The sequence below is a fragment of the Anopheles ziemanni genome, chromosome 3 (genome assembly GCF_943734765.1).
Source record: "Anopheles ziemanni chromosome 3, idAnoZiCoDA_A2_x.2, whole genome shotgun sequence".
Taxonomy (NCBI): Eukaryota; Metazoa; Arthropoda; class Insecta; order Diptera; family Culicidae; genus Anopheles; species Anopheles ziemanni.
Window position 1 is genome coordinate 52,680,550 of NC_080706.1, and position 14,480 is coordinate 52,695,029.

Consider the following 14,480-nt stretch of genomic DNA (forward strand, 5'->3'; position numbering starts at 1 on the left):
GAAAATTCTTCTTTCATTTTCTTTGGCGTAACCACCGGTATGCCTGCCCGATAAAGGGCTTACTAGAATGTTTCCCTTTGTGTACGTGGATTGTAAGTCAGTTCTCTGATAAAGCGGAGGGTCCGGTCTCGGTTGGGACGTGGAGGGAGTGCCTCGGCACTCGCAGGCAAATTTTCTCTGCTGTCGCAGGTCTTCAAGAAAATTCATCAATAGGGTTTAAATTATTGTTTCGCATAAACCATACGACCCAAAAGCACCTTGCCAAGCTGACAAACCCCATATAAAATTAGCGTTAGATATATCTTTAAATGGGCAAGAATGTACGATGAGGAAGCGCGACTACACTGAACCAGTGACACGAGCTGTTACGATCAGCGTGTTCCGGAAATAGAAACAGGAGGGCTACGTATTACTGGTTTAAAACGGGCCATAGTCGCCATGCTAATCTATAGTCGTGTTTGTTGATTACTTCCATATTCAGTTTGAATGCATCCACTCCAGTAAAAAAGTGAAGCACTTACGAGCAGACGAGCTTGACACATGCTTTAGGGGGTGTGTAACAATTCTACCCTAGCTATGGTATCCTTTATTAGATTGTTGTAAGATTTTTTTTCTCGATTTGGTATAGAATCATTTTTCAATGTGTACTCTAGAATACTGACATGTTTAAATTTTTATTTATGGTTCTATTCGTGGAATTCAATGTTCCTTTACTGCATTCTGCATAGATTTTTTTTTAGCAAAATTGACCCCTGATTCTTTATTATTTTCATGGACTCAGGACTTGAACTTTAGATTTACAAGTATCAGAGTTTTGTTGTAGTATTTTCCTTAAAACGCCAAACCATCATTGCCTTTGGTTTGCTTAATTCTTCGCTGCTGAATTTACACATGATTCTGAAAAAAAGTATATTTATCTAGCGCTTGTATAGAAATTTAAATTTTAAAAACAGTCGATAATTAAAAAAAAAACAAATAATAATTCAATGTTGAAAATAAAGCAAGACATAGAAAAAAAACAAAGAAATGTTTTCTTATTGTTACGATGATGAACTAATGGGGTAAGATCAGGTAGTTGGTTGTTACAAATCTTTGCTTTTCTGTTTCTAAATATGTGTAGCATTTTAAATTCCTCTTTTTGAAAAGAATTGTTTAGTTTTTTAAATGTGTACATTTTTCTACACAGCCGCACGTTAACTGATGTCACGTTTTATTTCGAATTGAAGTTTTGTCTTGCGCGAGGGCACGCTGCTCTGTTTTGCAGCCTTCGATTCCACAGTTTAAACGCGTTGCACATTAGTGTCAAAATCAGAGTTTTGACAGTGCAGAATACGCAGGAGACGATGGATTTAGCGTTAATTTATTTGATTACGAAGAAATGTACATAAAATACTGTTCAAACAACCACGCAATATCCCCTGATCAATATGATTCGTTTCGTCAGCATCCGGTCCAGATATTGAATTTACAAAACAGTAAGCCGTAGCTCAGTTTCCTCTCGTCCTCCACGGTGTTCGGGTCGGGTAAGTTACGGACGAGTTGGGATTGCTGCCATGCATCCCAAGTAACTCTGCGGCCGGCTGCCGGATCAAACATTGTTGCTAACGCACTGTGTTGATATTTTGCAGAGTAGAATGTACCCTCACGGCATACAGCAATCAGATTGGAACGACCGGCTCGGCAGTACACAAAATGGGAACAGCAGTGTCTACTTTCGACCGCAGGACACGGACGGCGGCAGTAGCAGCTCTGCCAGCAACGATACCGAGTACACATCCTTGCTGGATGAGTCGCACGTGAAAAGTGCTCGGCCGTACGAAAACATCACGCCAACCCGCGACCGGCACCAGAGAGGGTCTAGGAAAAACAAAATATTCTTGTCCATTGTCTTGTTTGGTGGAATCTGGCTGCTGGCGCTAGCAACAAAGCTTCCTTATGGAAATAGTCACGGCCGAGTGGGTAAGTGCAACATCTAACTGCTTAACGGTGTATGAAAGTTTTCCAGTCAATTTATACTGATTGGATGGTTTAAGCTTTGCCGTTTGTCGGTGTGAGCTGTGACAAATCGAGAAATTGTCAACTATCTCGAACTACGTCCCTTATTTCATCTTAGGCATATGGAAGTCCAAAGAGGCTCCCAAATACACATACTAATTCCCCTGGGCCTCGTGCAGTGTGCTCTGCGATCGAAAATATTACTTTGGCCTCGAAAGATGATTGAGAAAATCATTGACATTGCCCAGTAAACCGCTTCCCCATCGTCAGCAAGAAGAGCAAGAGTATCGCACAGGCCAGCAGTAGTTTGCATGTATCGGATTGGTCATGTGATTGGTTTGCTAAACGGCCGACGACCGCACCGTATGCTGCTGCGGCCATTACCCCCGTACTGGCGGTCGTTTTCTGGCCAGTGGCGTATGGTATGTTTTGGCTAGACGGTTTGACATTTGCAAGTTTTGATTATGCAAATTTCCTCCGCTCTCTGTTATCACCGGTATTTTAAATGACGAGCACCGATCGGCCCGCCAAGATATACAACAAACGGTATGGTTCGTTGGTGGGGCGTCTTCATGCGGCTACGTCAGTGCTCCGCTATTTTGCGGTGTAAAAATACAGGCTGAAACAAGGGCACCCGTTTTCAAGACAAAGAAATTTGTCGTACTGTAAGAACCCCAATAATGCAGATATCTTCTGCATCAATCGCTCTTTTGATCGCGGTTTCTACGGCAACGAGGAACAGGCGAATTGAATTCAACGAATTTCAATTGATTCAATTGGCGAAATACGGACGAGCCTGTTCCGAATTGGCACACAATGAGAAGGTTCTTTATTTATAAAGTTGGACCAACCCGGCTAAAACAAGCAATAGGATCCTGGGTTGAAAGGTGTACTGTTATTCGAAAATGATGCAGAGGGCAAAAAAAAAGAATCGCAAATTTACTTAATGCAATGTCAGTCCAGTGTCGAAAAAGAATGTTTTTTTTATCAAAACGAACGCTCTATCTTCTCCAGCGCATTCGGAGAAAAACAAATGCAAAAAAATCCATGCTATGTTGGTTATGTGATTGCGGGATGAATCCATTATAAAAAACTGTTTTAATGATAATATTTTTTTATATTAGTAGTGGTAATTTTTTATCGTACATTTGTGTTTGCTTTAAAAATACAAATGAACGACATGAATTCACGAGCAAATTGTGCCTTTATGAGCTCAATTCACTGAAAAAAATGCGTACCCTCCAAATAATTTATTTCCCCCGATTAGTAACCAATTGCCACGCGCGTGCTGGAGGCGTGTGGTGCGCTATCTTTGGACTTCCGAAAGGCGTACCAGTCCCGACCTTCTCATCACCCCCAACACCGGGGTGGTTTTAAAGCGTTCGAAGCCCGCCGTTTGTCTATTGCTGCACGCGATCACAAATCAAAAGAATCTATCAATGAACTCTGCGGCACCGGCGGCGCATGCGCGTGTTCCACGCGGTGGGATAGAGTTCTTGGCTTTTCGCCCTCCCTCTCTTCTTGCTGAATGTTTTGGGAAGCCATAAACGCATGAATGAAACGTGCTGACCGTTTGGTGGGACGTCGTAGTGGCATGAAGGATTTCTTTCATACCGCCTCCAGTGGTGTCTGCTTTGTGCGTGACGAAGGAACGCGAAATTTCATGCGTGTGTCATAACTTTACGCATCTCGTGGTGACCTGCTCCTGGTGGCGGTGGGAGGAAAACGGAATGCGCAAAACGTGCCACCATCCCTCGTCGGCAAGGTGCTCCCAACCAGCTGTACTTTGTGACACATCGTGCGGAGGAGGTCAATCGTTTCCTTCCCCGGGTCCGCGTTGATTGGAATCAATTTAAAACTTTTTAATTTTATTGATACCATTTTGCACATCTCTGATTTCTGAAACCGGCACCACCAGCAGTTGGGTCAGCACATCGGCCTGCCGGGGTGTGCGGGACACAAAGAAGGGTGGTTGACTCGGGGTTTGGGTTCATATTTGTCCGAGGAAAGCAAAAATCAGTCTGCCGAAGGTAGACGCATGCGAGCAGGATGGCGAGCGCAGAGATCGAACGATCGTGTGCACCGGCGCCAACGTCGGACAGTTTGCGTTAGTCGCCACGGTCGACGACAGCAAGTTTTTGCGGCACACGGTGATTGGTTGATGCTTTCGGGGTCAAATGGCCCCCATGCGGATGCGCACCGAAATCTAACATCGGGCCAGTAAAACAACGGGTCCAAGGTTGTTGCAACGCTGCTTCACAACACGAACGGGGTACGGCTGTCCATCAGCCTCTTCAATCAATCGTTGGTGTGGAGAGGTCGGCGGCAGCTTGGGGCGAACGATATTCGAGGCGCATGAAGCGCAGTTCGCACACGCAGATCCAATCGCAAGGGGCAATTGCTTTGTATGGAGTGCACCGACTGTATCCGACACCAGTCTCGAAGGCAGGTTTGCATTGAAAGAGCAACGGTTGTTGGGCGCGCTATCGAGGAGTGCGTAAGGGCGTCGGAGGTAATATGGATCATCTGAACTTTTTTCAGATAACAAATACCAGTCGTAACTAGTGTTGTGCGAATCAGATTCAGATTCACGAATCTTCATGAGTCTTTGAAAAGAATGAATGAATATGAATCTCCATGTTAGAGATTAACGATTCAAGAATCTCCAAGATTAATGAAACCCGGCTTTGCTAGAGCTTGAAAACGAGCAGGAAAAAAATGAGAGGGCACAAAAGTTGTGTAAATCTGATTAAGATTCATGAATAAGAAAATCCTCAAGAAACACCAAGTGAGGAAAAGTCATTAGCCAAAACTGGGTTGAGGGCCTCCTTTTTTTTTTTTTGGTCGCATAATCTACGCCTCTCCGAAGAATTGAGGAGAATCGTGAATCGTGGAGAATCGTGAATCGTAGAGGTTCATGAATCGAGAGTTTTTCATTCAAGATTCGGTTCGTGAATCGAATCACTCATTGCAGAAGATTCATATGAATGAATCTCATCGAAAGATTCATTAAGCATAACACTAGTCGTAATCCATTATGGCAATTACTTAGGATGTGGTATGGACCACATCAATAAACCGTGGTCGTCCTAATTCATTCTTTCCGGGGATCGACGTGACGTTTAACGTGTTGAATATGTTTTTAAAATATACACTACACCAATAAAGTCAGTACACAGTAGGCTGAAACAGAAACAAAAGCCAAATAAACCAATTGTTGATAACAAATTCACTTTTGTTTTTGGCCCAAAATGGTTAGAAAATGGAACTCCTTTGCAGAAGAGGTACGATATCATCCGATTGCACAAAATTGAAGGAAAACGGTACAATAAAGTTGTTTTTTTTATGTAAGTATAAATACGGTGGCTAAATTAGTTTCGCTATGGTAAAAGGTTAGCCATCTTGGATTTTTTTCAAGAACCGGTCGTTTTACCATCATATTGAATCGTCAGGAGGTGCATGATTAAGACCATTTTGAGCCAAAAGACAAGTCAATTTGTTATCAGCAGTTGAACTATATTTAACGTTCACACAATACAAAACATGATGAAATATTGTACTGTGTACTCACTTTTTTGGTACGTGTTCATGGTGCGACGGCACAATTTTGAGCATATCTCGGAAACCCAAACCCGTATCGCGTCCAAATTAGATCAACATGGGCTGGTTAGTAAATGGCATAAAGTATTTCCAATAAAATAAAGTGGTTAGAGCCTGGAATTAAACGTGAGCGTGCTACTCTGATCGGTTTCTGGTAGAGCCTTTTTTCGATTTGCTGAGGAATTTGACCATGCGTAGATAAAAAAGGTACATGAACCTTGTCCTGAGTGGATAACTACGTACGGTTAGTTTCTTTAATTCAAACTAGTTCACCTTACCCTACTGATACATAGCGCCCCGAAAGACCCTAAGTATCGCATACCATGGTTTGATTAGTTAGTTTGGACGGCTTTGCAGATACGCAGCACAACTTCGGATGGAAACGTGTCTCTCTTTCTTTGCTGCTTGTGTTGCGAATTCCTTTCGAATGGCCGCTCTACTCTGATGTCACTTTCCGTCGCATAGTGTCGCGATCATCGTCATCATTATCAACTTCAATACTGTCAACGTACGCGATCAGCGACGACGTGTCACATATGGTGGACCATCCTTTCCGCCCTCGTCCTCTCAAGACGACCACGAAGACTCACTGCATCGCATATGATTGACTGTTTGCAATTTTTGTGAACTCATTCGGGCATCAAAAGCAGCGGGACATGCTTTCCTTGCTCTCACATTCGGCGGTGGCGTGTCATCTGTCAACTGGGATTTCCCTCACGGTCCCGCCATCTCGAACCCCGTCGCCGGCTGCATTCATGGTAAAGGGTGGCTCGCCCGTCATGGTGTTGAGAGGATTGGTGGGGGAGGGATATGTTGCGCGTGGATCCAAATGGGGCACACTCGTTTCAATTGAGATGTTTCCGCAGCTGCCTATGCTGCTGCTGCTATTGCTCGAGACGAGTGTCGCGCGCACACTGGCTGAAGTAGTTAATTTTTATTGTACCGCGGAACGGGGAGCCAGTGTCATTTTGGCTTTGGTTGAAATTAGGCTGGCAGATATTCCGTGAGGAGTCTGTTTGTGGATCTTCTTTTCCGGGCGAAGCGCGATCCGAACGTGGTTTAAATGCTACACAATTTTCGAGCTTGAAAACGTGTTGGGTTGTGAAAAAAAAACTAAAAATCTTTTTCTCAAAAATCAAAATCGTTTTTTTGTAGAGAAGTTTGGTTTATTGAATGTTACTCTTTTTATCCAAATGTTACATGAGCTGAACGTAAAAAAGTTAGGTTTTCATTTCCGAATCATTCTGTGTTTCTCGTGTAGGCCAAATCGCTGGCTGGGGCGTGAACACGTCGCGTCAGACGATCGATTATGTGCTGCCCTCCGAAAACACCACCCTGATCGATCCGTTGAACGTATGTACCACGGAAGAGCGGGCCGGACTGGCCGATGAGAGCGAGAAGGTGTTCCTGCTGATCGTCGTTTGTTCATCGGCCGTAAATTTTGAGGCCCGCCAGACGATCCGCGAAACTTGGGGCAATGTTCGAGAGTTTAACTACGATCAATTCCGTCTCCTGCATGCTCGGCAGCAGGGCAAGTATCTCGATCCGGTCGCCACCGTCCGGGACAAGCTGAAGGATTACATCTGGTGGCCGGTTTCGGTCAGTGAGCGACCGCTTGCGACACCGGTAGTCGGTTCAACCGAAGAATCTTCGAGCAATACGGAAAGCATTGTAAGTGAACGAGTGAAGTTAACCAGAAAGGCGGGATCGGGAGGTTGATTTCATTACCAGAATTATGAATTGTGTATACGTGCGTCTCATCATCCTCTTTCTAGAACCGCTCCAAGCCGAACTCTAGTCACAGTGCAAAACCGGACCGGAGTGGCCTTGCGTATGCTAATTTAAACATCAAAATAGTATTCCTTGTCGGTCAGTCCGAGTCGGATTATATGCACCAGCGGCAACAGCAGACCCCACCGTCATCCGATGAACAGCAGCACCAGGTGCCACAAACGTTTACCGGTGGTCTCGTGGGCTCGGAACCACTGTTCCCGAGCGGTGCGGATGTAGATCCTGCGTTTAATGCTGCTCCGGGAGCCACTACGGTCGATGAGCTGCAGCTGCGTATCGTGAACGAGAGCGAAGTGTACGGTGATATTATACAGGAGAGCTTTATAGATAGATACAACAATTTGACACTGAAGACGATCATGATGCTGAAATGGGTTACCACCAACTGTGATGGCAAAGGTGAGTTAAGAGTGAGAGTGCACTGAAGGATGGTGGACACGGCGCTGCATGCAGGAAGGTGACGGTATACGTTTATTTCTTATGACTTGTTTACTAACCGTAGGGAAGGGATTTTTAGTTTAGTTCAGTTTTAGTTAACAAGGGATTCTAGGGCAATGTGGACTCTTCCGGTGGTGATGTGGTGGTTCGAGTATGTTGTGCTGCGCCATCGAATGTCTGGCATGTGCCAAGCAAAGAGCAGCTAGTGGTTTGCTTTCCTTCAACGGTGCGATTGATCAAGGGGTCCGAGCGGGTGCCACTTTGTCGACTAACTCTTCACACTCCATCTTCTCGGTCCGCCGTGTCCATTTTCTCGCATCAGAGAACATAAGCAATAAGGAGCGTCGCCTGATGAATAAGGAGCGCAACAAGCAGTACTTGCAGTTTCAATTCGAAACGCGTGAATACACGGGAGATATTTACGCTCGAATGATGGTGTACGTACACGGGGAGGACTGGTGGAAGAAGAATGGTGGTCGTCCAGATGCAGGTGGCGCCTCCTCGCCCTCGGAGGTTACATTTTCGATCGCCAAACTGACCTATGCCCCCCGCCCAGAGGTAGCCCGCTTCCAGGGATCGATACCTAAGGGTGATGGACGCTTTGTCGAGTTCAACGTGACTGACATGGTGCTGCAGTGGTTCCAGGAAGCACGCGATCAAGTGGCTGAAGTGCGTTCCAACAAGTACGTGGTGCTGGAGATGTTCAATGATCTTTCCCGCCGACTGGTGGTGCACAACCCGAACGGAGGACAATTTGTAAGCCGATTTTTCGTTACAGCTTTCATCCAGAATGGGATGGATGGTCACGGATTGGTGTGGTGTTGGTTGCGACAATTCTTGTTGGTCTACGGTCTGGGTGCTTATGTTTTTAGTTTGATTCACATTTCGTTGTTATGTTATAAGGGTTTTTTTTGTTTATTTCTTTAGCATTGACTATTTTGTGTTTATGTATGTGACGTGTGGGTGCTTTTGGAGTGTCGTCTGCAGCTCATGAATGTTTCATTCGATGCTTCTCCACTGAAATGTTTCTAACGTGCATCGGCTTTCGTGTGTGCGGTGCGATTTTTTCTCTCTTTCTACTTTTCCACTTCGCAGTAAAATTTCTCATGAAATGTGATGATGACACGTTCGTCAACGTACCGAACTTGCTGCAGGTTTTGCTCGGCGGAACGGTTCCCCTATACAAAGCCGCGGTATCATTCTACGACAACAATACGGTCCTGGTGAAGTCACCCAAAAACCGGCTCGTCGAGGGCAAACACCTCCTGACGGGATTTAAGTTTTGCGATGCAAAACCCATAAGTGACACCAGCAGCAAATGGTATGTATTAACGGCATGAGAGTAGTTTTAATTGCTTTTTTGATCTGTTTAAGCATACATCACATACGCCAATACAGTGTTTTATATATCATCTAGCAACCCGAGCAGTGTACATTGAATGTCAAACGATGCATTACTTCTGCAACATCAAACGGGCCAAGTAGATCATTCGTACCTTTCTAGGATCTACCTAGATCTAGGATATCAGGAAGATATTCGTAGCTTAAAATTGATGTTTGAGCCGAATTGATTTTGTTATCAACATAATCAATGCAACAATTGTTTGTAGCAGATGTGGTTTATTTAATTAAACTAATCAATCAAAGAGGTTTTTCCTGTACAACTAGAACTTTCTAGAACTAGGACTCTACCAACCGGAGTCTTCTCTGATCGCTCGTAGCGACGCAAGCGGGCGTGGTCTTGTGTAGCTAATAGGTGTATGCTATCCTAGTGATACATTATTTTTTATTTTACATTACATTTGATTGTTTTTAAGATCATTTTTTTATCAGAAGCAATTCTAATTCTAATTTTAATTTAACAAAATTATCCTTCAGATGCCTTTGAATTGGAGACTATTTGATAACATTTAGTATTTCTCTAAGCTCCAATTTCAACCAATTATTACGGCAATTATTTTTAAATAATTGTTTAGTATTAACTTTTAAAGGATTACATCAAAACGTCCTCTCCCATCGCGTTGAAGTTAATATAATACAATGACAACACCGTGATTACCCTTCCATTGTGATCCTATTTTGCAGGTACTCACCGACATACATGTACGACAAGGACGTCTACCCTCATTATCTTTCTGGAACCGCGTATGTGATGAACTTCGAGACGGCCAAGGTGCTGTACCGGACCAGCTTAACTACGCCAATCTTTCACCTGGAGGATGTCTATCTAACCGGGATCGTGGCGGAGCGAGTGAAAATTCGGCGCCGCCACCATCCACTGTTCTTCTACGCGTATACCAGAGACATGTGCGCTCTGCGTGGAATGATCTCCCAGCATCAGCTGCCGCCGAGTGAACTGCGGAACGCGTTCGATTACGTCACCAACAGCACCATTGTGTGCACCGGCATCGACAAGCAGTTCACCGTCGGTGGAAAGCTAAAGTTGCAGCAAAGCAGAAGGTGTCAATGATGCCAGAAGAAAAAGCGAGCCGCACCCGGCCGACCAAAACGACGCTATCGACATTTCTTCGCAATCTGGTGAACGGTGATGCTACTTCAAAATGAACCACACCCATATAACCATCGTCACGGATTGCTGCGGGCGGAGATGCTCTTTCTCGAATCTCAAATCGTAGTAAGCATGACAAAAAGAAATGAAAAATACACAAAAACGGAGTAAATTACTCTTTGTTCCACCGATAAACAGAATGGCGATCGAAAACAACCGAAAAAGAATAGACTTAGAAAGCTACGATGATCTACACGTGCGTCCAGTAAAAGTATAGCGCACAGCCATTTGAATACTCTCAGACTGTCGTAAGCAGTAAAAGAAGATTAGCTGATTAACTGATAAAATGGACAAAACCAACGATGCGAAACCCAGATTAAAATCTGAAAAATGCTTCAAATTTGTCTGACCCGAAACAGGCCGGTAGTTCCGCAACAACACGTGGGGCATATTAGATAAAACGGTAAACATTAAGTCTGCTGATGCGCTTCCTATCTTCGAATTCGATTATATGCACGTAAAACCAGAGACAGGTTCACAACCGAGGAAACATGATTGAATATGCAGTATAATAGAGTTACATTAGTCCCGCCCTCCTTCACACCGATGGGATCTCGTTAAAAAAGGTAGAGGCATAGTAGTTGGATTAGGGGGGCGGGAATTTGGTTATTATGTTTCATCACCATTAGCCAAGCTTCGCCTTCAAACCGCAAGAAGAGAACGAGAAACGTCCTTACTAACATTGTAATAACTTATTGTACTTGGTAGGAAAGTTTGTATTGTAGCACAATCACATCGAGTCGCAAGAGCCTTTTTGTGCCACCCACAGTGAGGTGGGACTGGCTACGTAGAGTAGACACCGTTGTTTACCCGTACGCACACAAGCACACCCACACGCAATCAAATCATATACTGCACATGATTTACCATTTGTCGAGCTAACGCAATGCAATTTTAATTTAACGAATGATGTTCCTATCGTTCCCGCGGGGTACCAGGGTATTTCTCGTTCAGTATATTCCAGCTTTTGTATCGCTGCCTTTTAGAATATTATCCTGTGTTTGCCGTGACACAACGCACAAATATCGTTATTTTAATAGAATCTTTTTATCTTTATCACTTGGGCGACATCAATCAACCCATCGCACAACTGTTCCGTTTATAGAGCACAACCTAGAGCAAGGATGATGGTGATAAAAGAAAAAAAGCAAAACACAAAGATTTGCGTCCGTATCAGAGAAAGAGGACACGGATATGTAAACATTAGGTTCCGCTAGTAACAAAGACAACGATAGTATGGGCGTAAGAGAAAAAAAAACAACAACAAAAGATTGAAAACGGTTCAGTGGGATACAAAAGCAAAACGACAAATGAGCAAATCATTGGATTCAGCTGTGATTAAATTAATAGAACATGTAAAACAACGTTTAAATTTAGATAGGTATATTTAAATAAGTAGACAACAAAAGACGTAATATCAGAACACAAATTCTTATTAAAAGTTAAATAATGTGCACGAACGTCGGCATAGCGGCGAAAATCCGAGGATCGAAGCTACGACGTAATGTGTTGACAAATCTTTAAGATTCTATTAGCAAACAAAAAAAAAAAAAAAAAACCAATGCAAATGATTACGTGTCCCCACGCGGCCTCTTCCGAGGTTCAGAGAACTGAATAGTCCAGTCCAGTGCGACGGGGAAGGAAGGATGACGAATAAAGAGGATACAGCGTTTGACAGTGCTAGTAACGTAGTAGTAAGTATTAGAATTTTCAGATATACTAATTTACTAGGTGATTCGATTTTCTTACCTTTTTCGAGATTCGCGGGAATGATAAACGATATAAGATGTGTAAAAGGTTTAAACAGGAAACCACGAGAGGTAGTGTTCGGTACACAGCGGGATGAGTGATGGGAAAAGTGGAACTATGCTTCATCGTATAAACGTAGCTCAATTAGTATGCAAACCCAAAACATTCAAAGAAAATTACGATTCTTCCAAGAATTAGTCGCCCATTTACGATCGAAACGCCAGTAAGTAGAGGATGCGGTAAGAAAGAGATTTGGAAGTAAACAACCTTCATAGATTCCAATGCATATAACGGTTCGAAAAAAGAACGAAAAGGTAACGGGAACCGAAGTAGTATTGTAGCAAAGAATAACAAAATAGTGATTAGACAACTGGGATCAGCTTGCGGCGAAGAACGCGGAAGTGCTCGTGTTTCTTAAATTGATCACTACCGTCGATTTGTTTGTCCGTTTAGATGCAAGGAGGCAAAGAAACACGACATAGTTCGGTCGTTCACGTTACATTTCGTTTACTTTTAGTGGATTATGTTTTTCCCTTTTAACCGTCCACAACATCCGTACCCTTCATGACCTTTGGAGCTATGAATCTCTATATTTAAATAAAAACATGTTTGACGCTGCTGACGGCGTAAAGCCCCGTAGAATGAATAAGCAACGAATTGCCGGTGTGTTTTAAAATTGAAAAACCATAGTGCCATATCACATGATATCAAGGGGTATACTACGGTGCTTCCACAGACGGTTCAATCTATTCCTGGGTCCGCATAAGAGTCAATTTTCTATATTCACCTGAAGTTGTTTTTAAAACAATCCTAACACTTGTTTCTCTATATACGATCATTTACTTATCTTATAACGAATGTTGATTGATCTACATGGGAAAAGAATCTAAAATGATGCCGTCGTTTATAGTCACAATAATTCTTCTTTAACAATTTTCGATTGGATTTAGATTTAGATTTTAGTTTCAATTATTTCTGTAACTCTTCATCAGTTTCATTAAGTTGTTGAAAAGGTAATTCAAAACATTGAAATACATTATATTCAAATAAGCAATATAAACAAACCTAAACAAGTAAACGAAAATCCCATTCCATCCCAATCATGCTGCCCATTGTGGGCTACGAATCCTAAACCGGGACGGTCTAATAATTGTACAATACCCATTGAATACTTTTCTCTAAATAATTTAATAGCTCTTTTGTTTCTTTCTTATAAAAAGAAAACTTTGATGATTTTTCATGGTCACATAATTGCTTTTAAGTCTCTCTAATTAACAGGGGACAGGGAAAAAAATAACAATGAAAAAGCAATATCAAAGTATGCCAAAATTCAAGCTAGAAAAAAAAGATGGCTGATCTTGGTCGCTTTTCATTCGAATGCATGTTGTCGACGTTGGAACACAAATGACAAATAAAATAGCGTGAAATGTAAGTGATAAACAATATCAGTAGTTTCTTTTACGCTCTCATGTGTTCATTTCGTGGTCCTTAAGCTCGGGACCCACATCGCTTAGGTAGATCCGCCTTTGGATTTTTGAGTAGCAGAATGTGATATAGGTGAATGGGTGGCCTTCGTTAGGTTCTTATTAAATTCATTGGTCTAGGTCTTGTGGCATGGTTTTTTTTAGAAAACGTTTATTAGATCTTTGTTGCTATTACACATAGATTTTTCTCAATTGTTTTTAAATATCCAGTTCAATTGTTCTACGTTTAAGTGGCCGTTTCGTGTGATAGAAGCATACACAATGTCCTTCTGGTTTGACTCGGTTCAGTAGGATCGTTTCGCGTTGGTTTGTTAGTGTGTAATTTTCTTTGCCAAACTGTTGCTTTGTGTGTAGGTGTATGGTGCAGGGTTGTCTTGGATTGGGTTGTTGGGAGGTGCTCATTAAAAAGGTATGGCATTGAAGTTCAGTAGTATAGCTTCCTAATTGTTGTTGTTCCTCCACACATCGTTAAGTATCCTACACTTGTGGCTGCTTAAGAACAATTGTTTCCTAGCATCGATAGCTTTGGTTTTATTTGCTTTTACGTTGATTTGTTTTTGTTTTCTGCTCTGCTTCCTAATAATCATAGTGCTCTTTATCGCCCGTTAAACGAGGATGGATGGTTGCATGGCCGCCCACGATCGGCTACGATGCGTTTGTTTTGCGCGTATCTTTTAAACATGGTACACCGTCGAACAAGAAAAATTACGCAGAAACGGTAATCATCTGTCTCAATATCAGTAGTTCTTAGGATTAAAGTCAGACACGATGCAACTTTGCGCCTGGGGGTTAGACTCCGGTTCGAAAGAAAGCACGGTGTGAAACTTATGAAACTTTACGTTTATTTGTGTTTG

General features: G+C 42.8%; 1 protein-coding gene across 1 annotated transcript; it reads left to right on the plus strand.

The window, feature by feature from the left end:
* The first annotated feature begins 1,633 nt into the window (after positions 1 to 1,633).
* On the plus strand, positions 1,634 to 10,397 carry LOC131287038 (beta-1,3-galactosyltransferase 2-like). Its single transcript, XM_058316052.1, has 5 exons — positions 1,634 to 1,959; positions 6,857 to 7,266; positions 7,383 to 7,785; positions 8,920 to 9,145; positions 9,910 to 10,397. The coding sequence occupies exons 1-5, from the start codon at positions 1,635 to 1,637 to the stop codon at positions 10,292 to 10,294; spliced, it is 1,749 nt and encodes a 582-aa protein (XP_058172035.1). The 5' UTR covers position 1,634; the 3' UTR covers positions 10,295 to 10,397.
* The last annotated feature ends 4,083 nt before the right edge of the window (positions 10,398 to 14,480 follow it).

What these genes read in the sequence shown, in the direction of transcription:
- LOC131287038 (XM_058316052.1), top strand. Translation starts at nt 1,635, where the DNA reads ATGTACCCTCACGGCATACAGCAATCAGATTGGAACGACCGGCTCGGC. An exon ending in AAATAGTCACGGCCGAGTGG is followed by an intron (nt 1,960 to 6,856) that starts GTAAGTGCAACA and finishes TTTCTCGTGTAG; the next exon opens with GCCAAATCGCTGGCTGGGGC. An exon ending in CGAGCAATACGGAAAGCATT is followed by an intron (nt 7,267 to 7,382) that starts GTAAGTGAACGA and finishes AACCGCTCCAAG; the next exon opens with CCGAACTCTAGTCACAGTGC.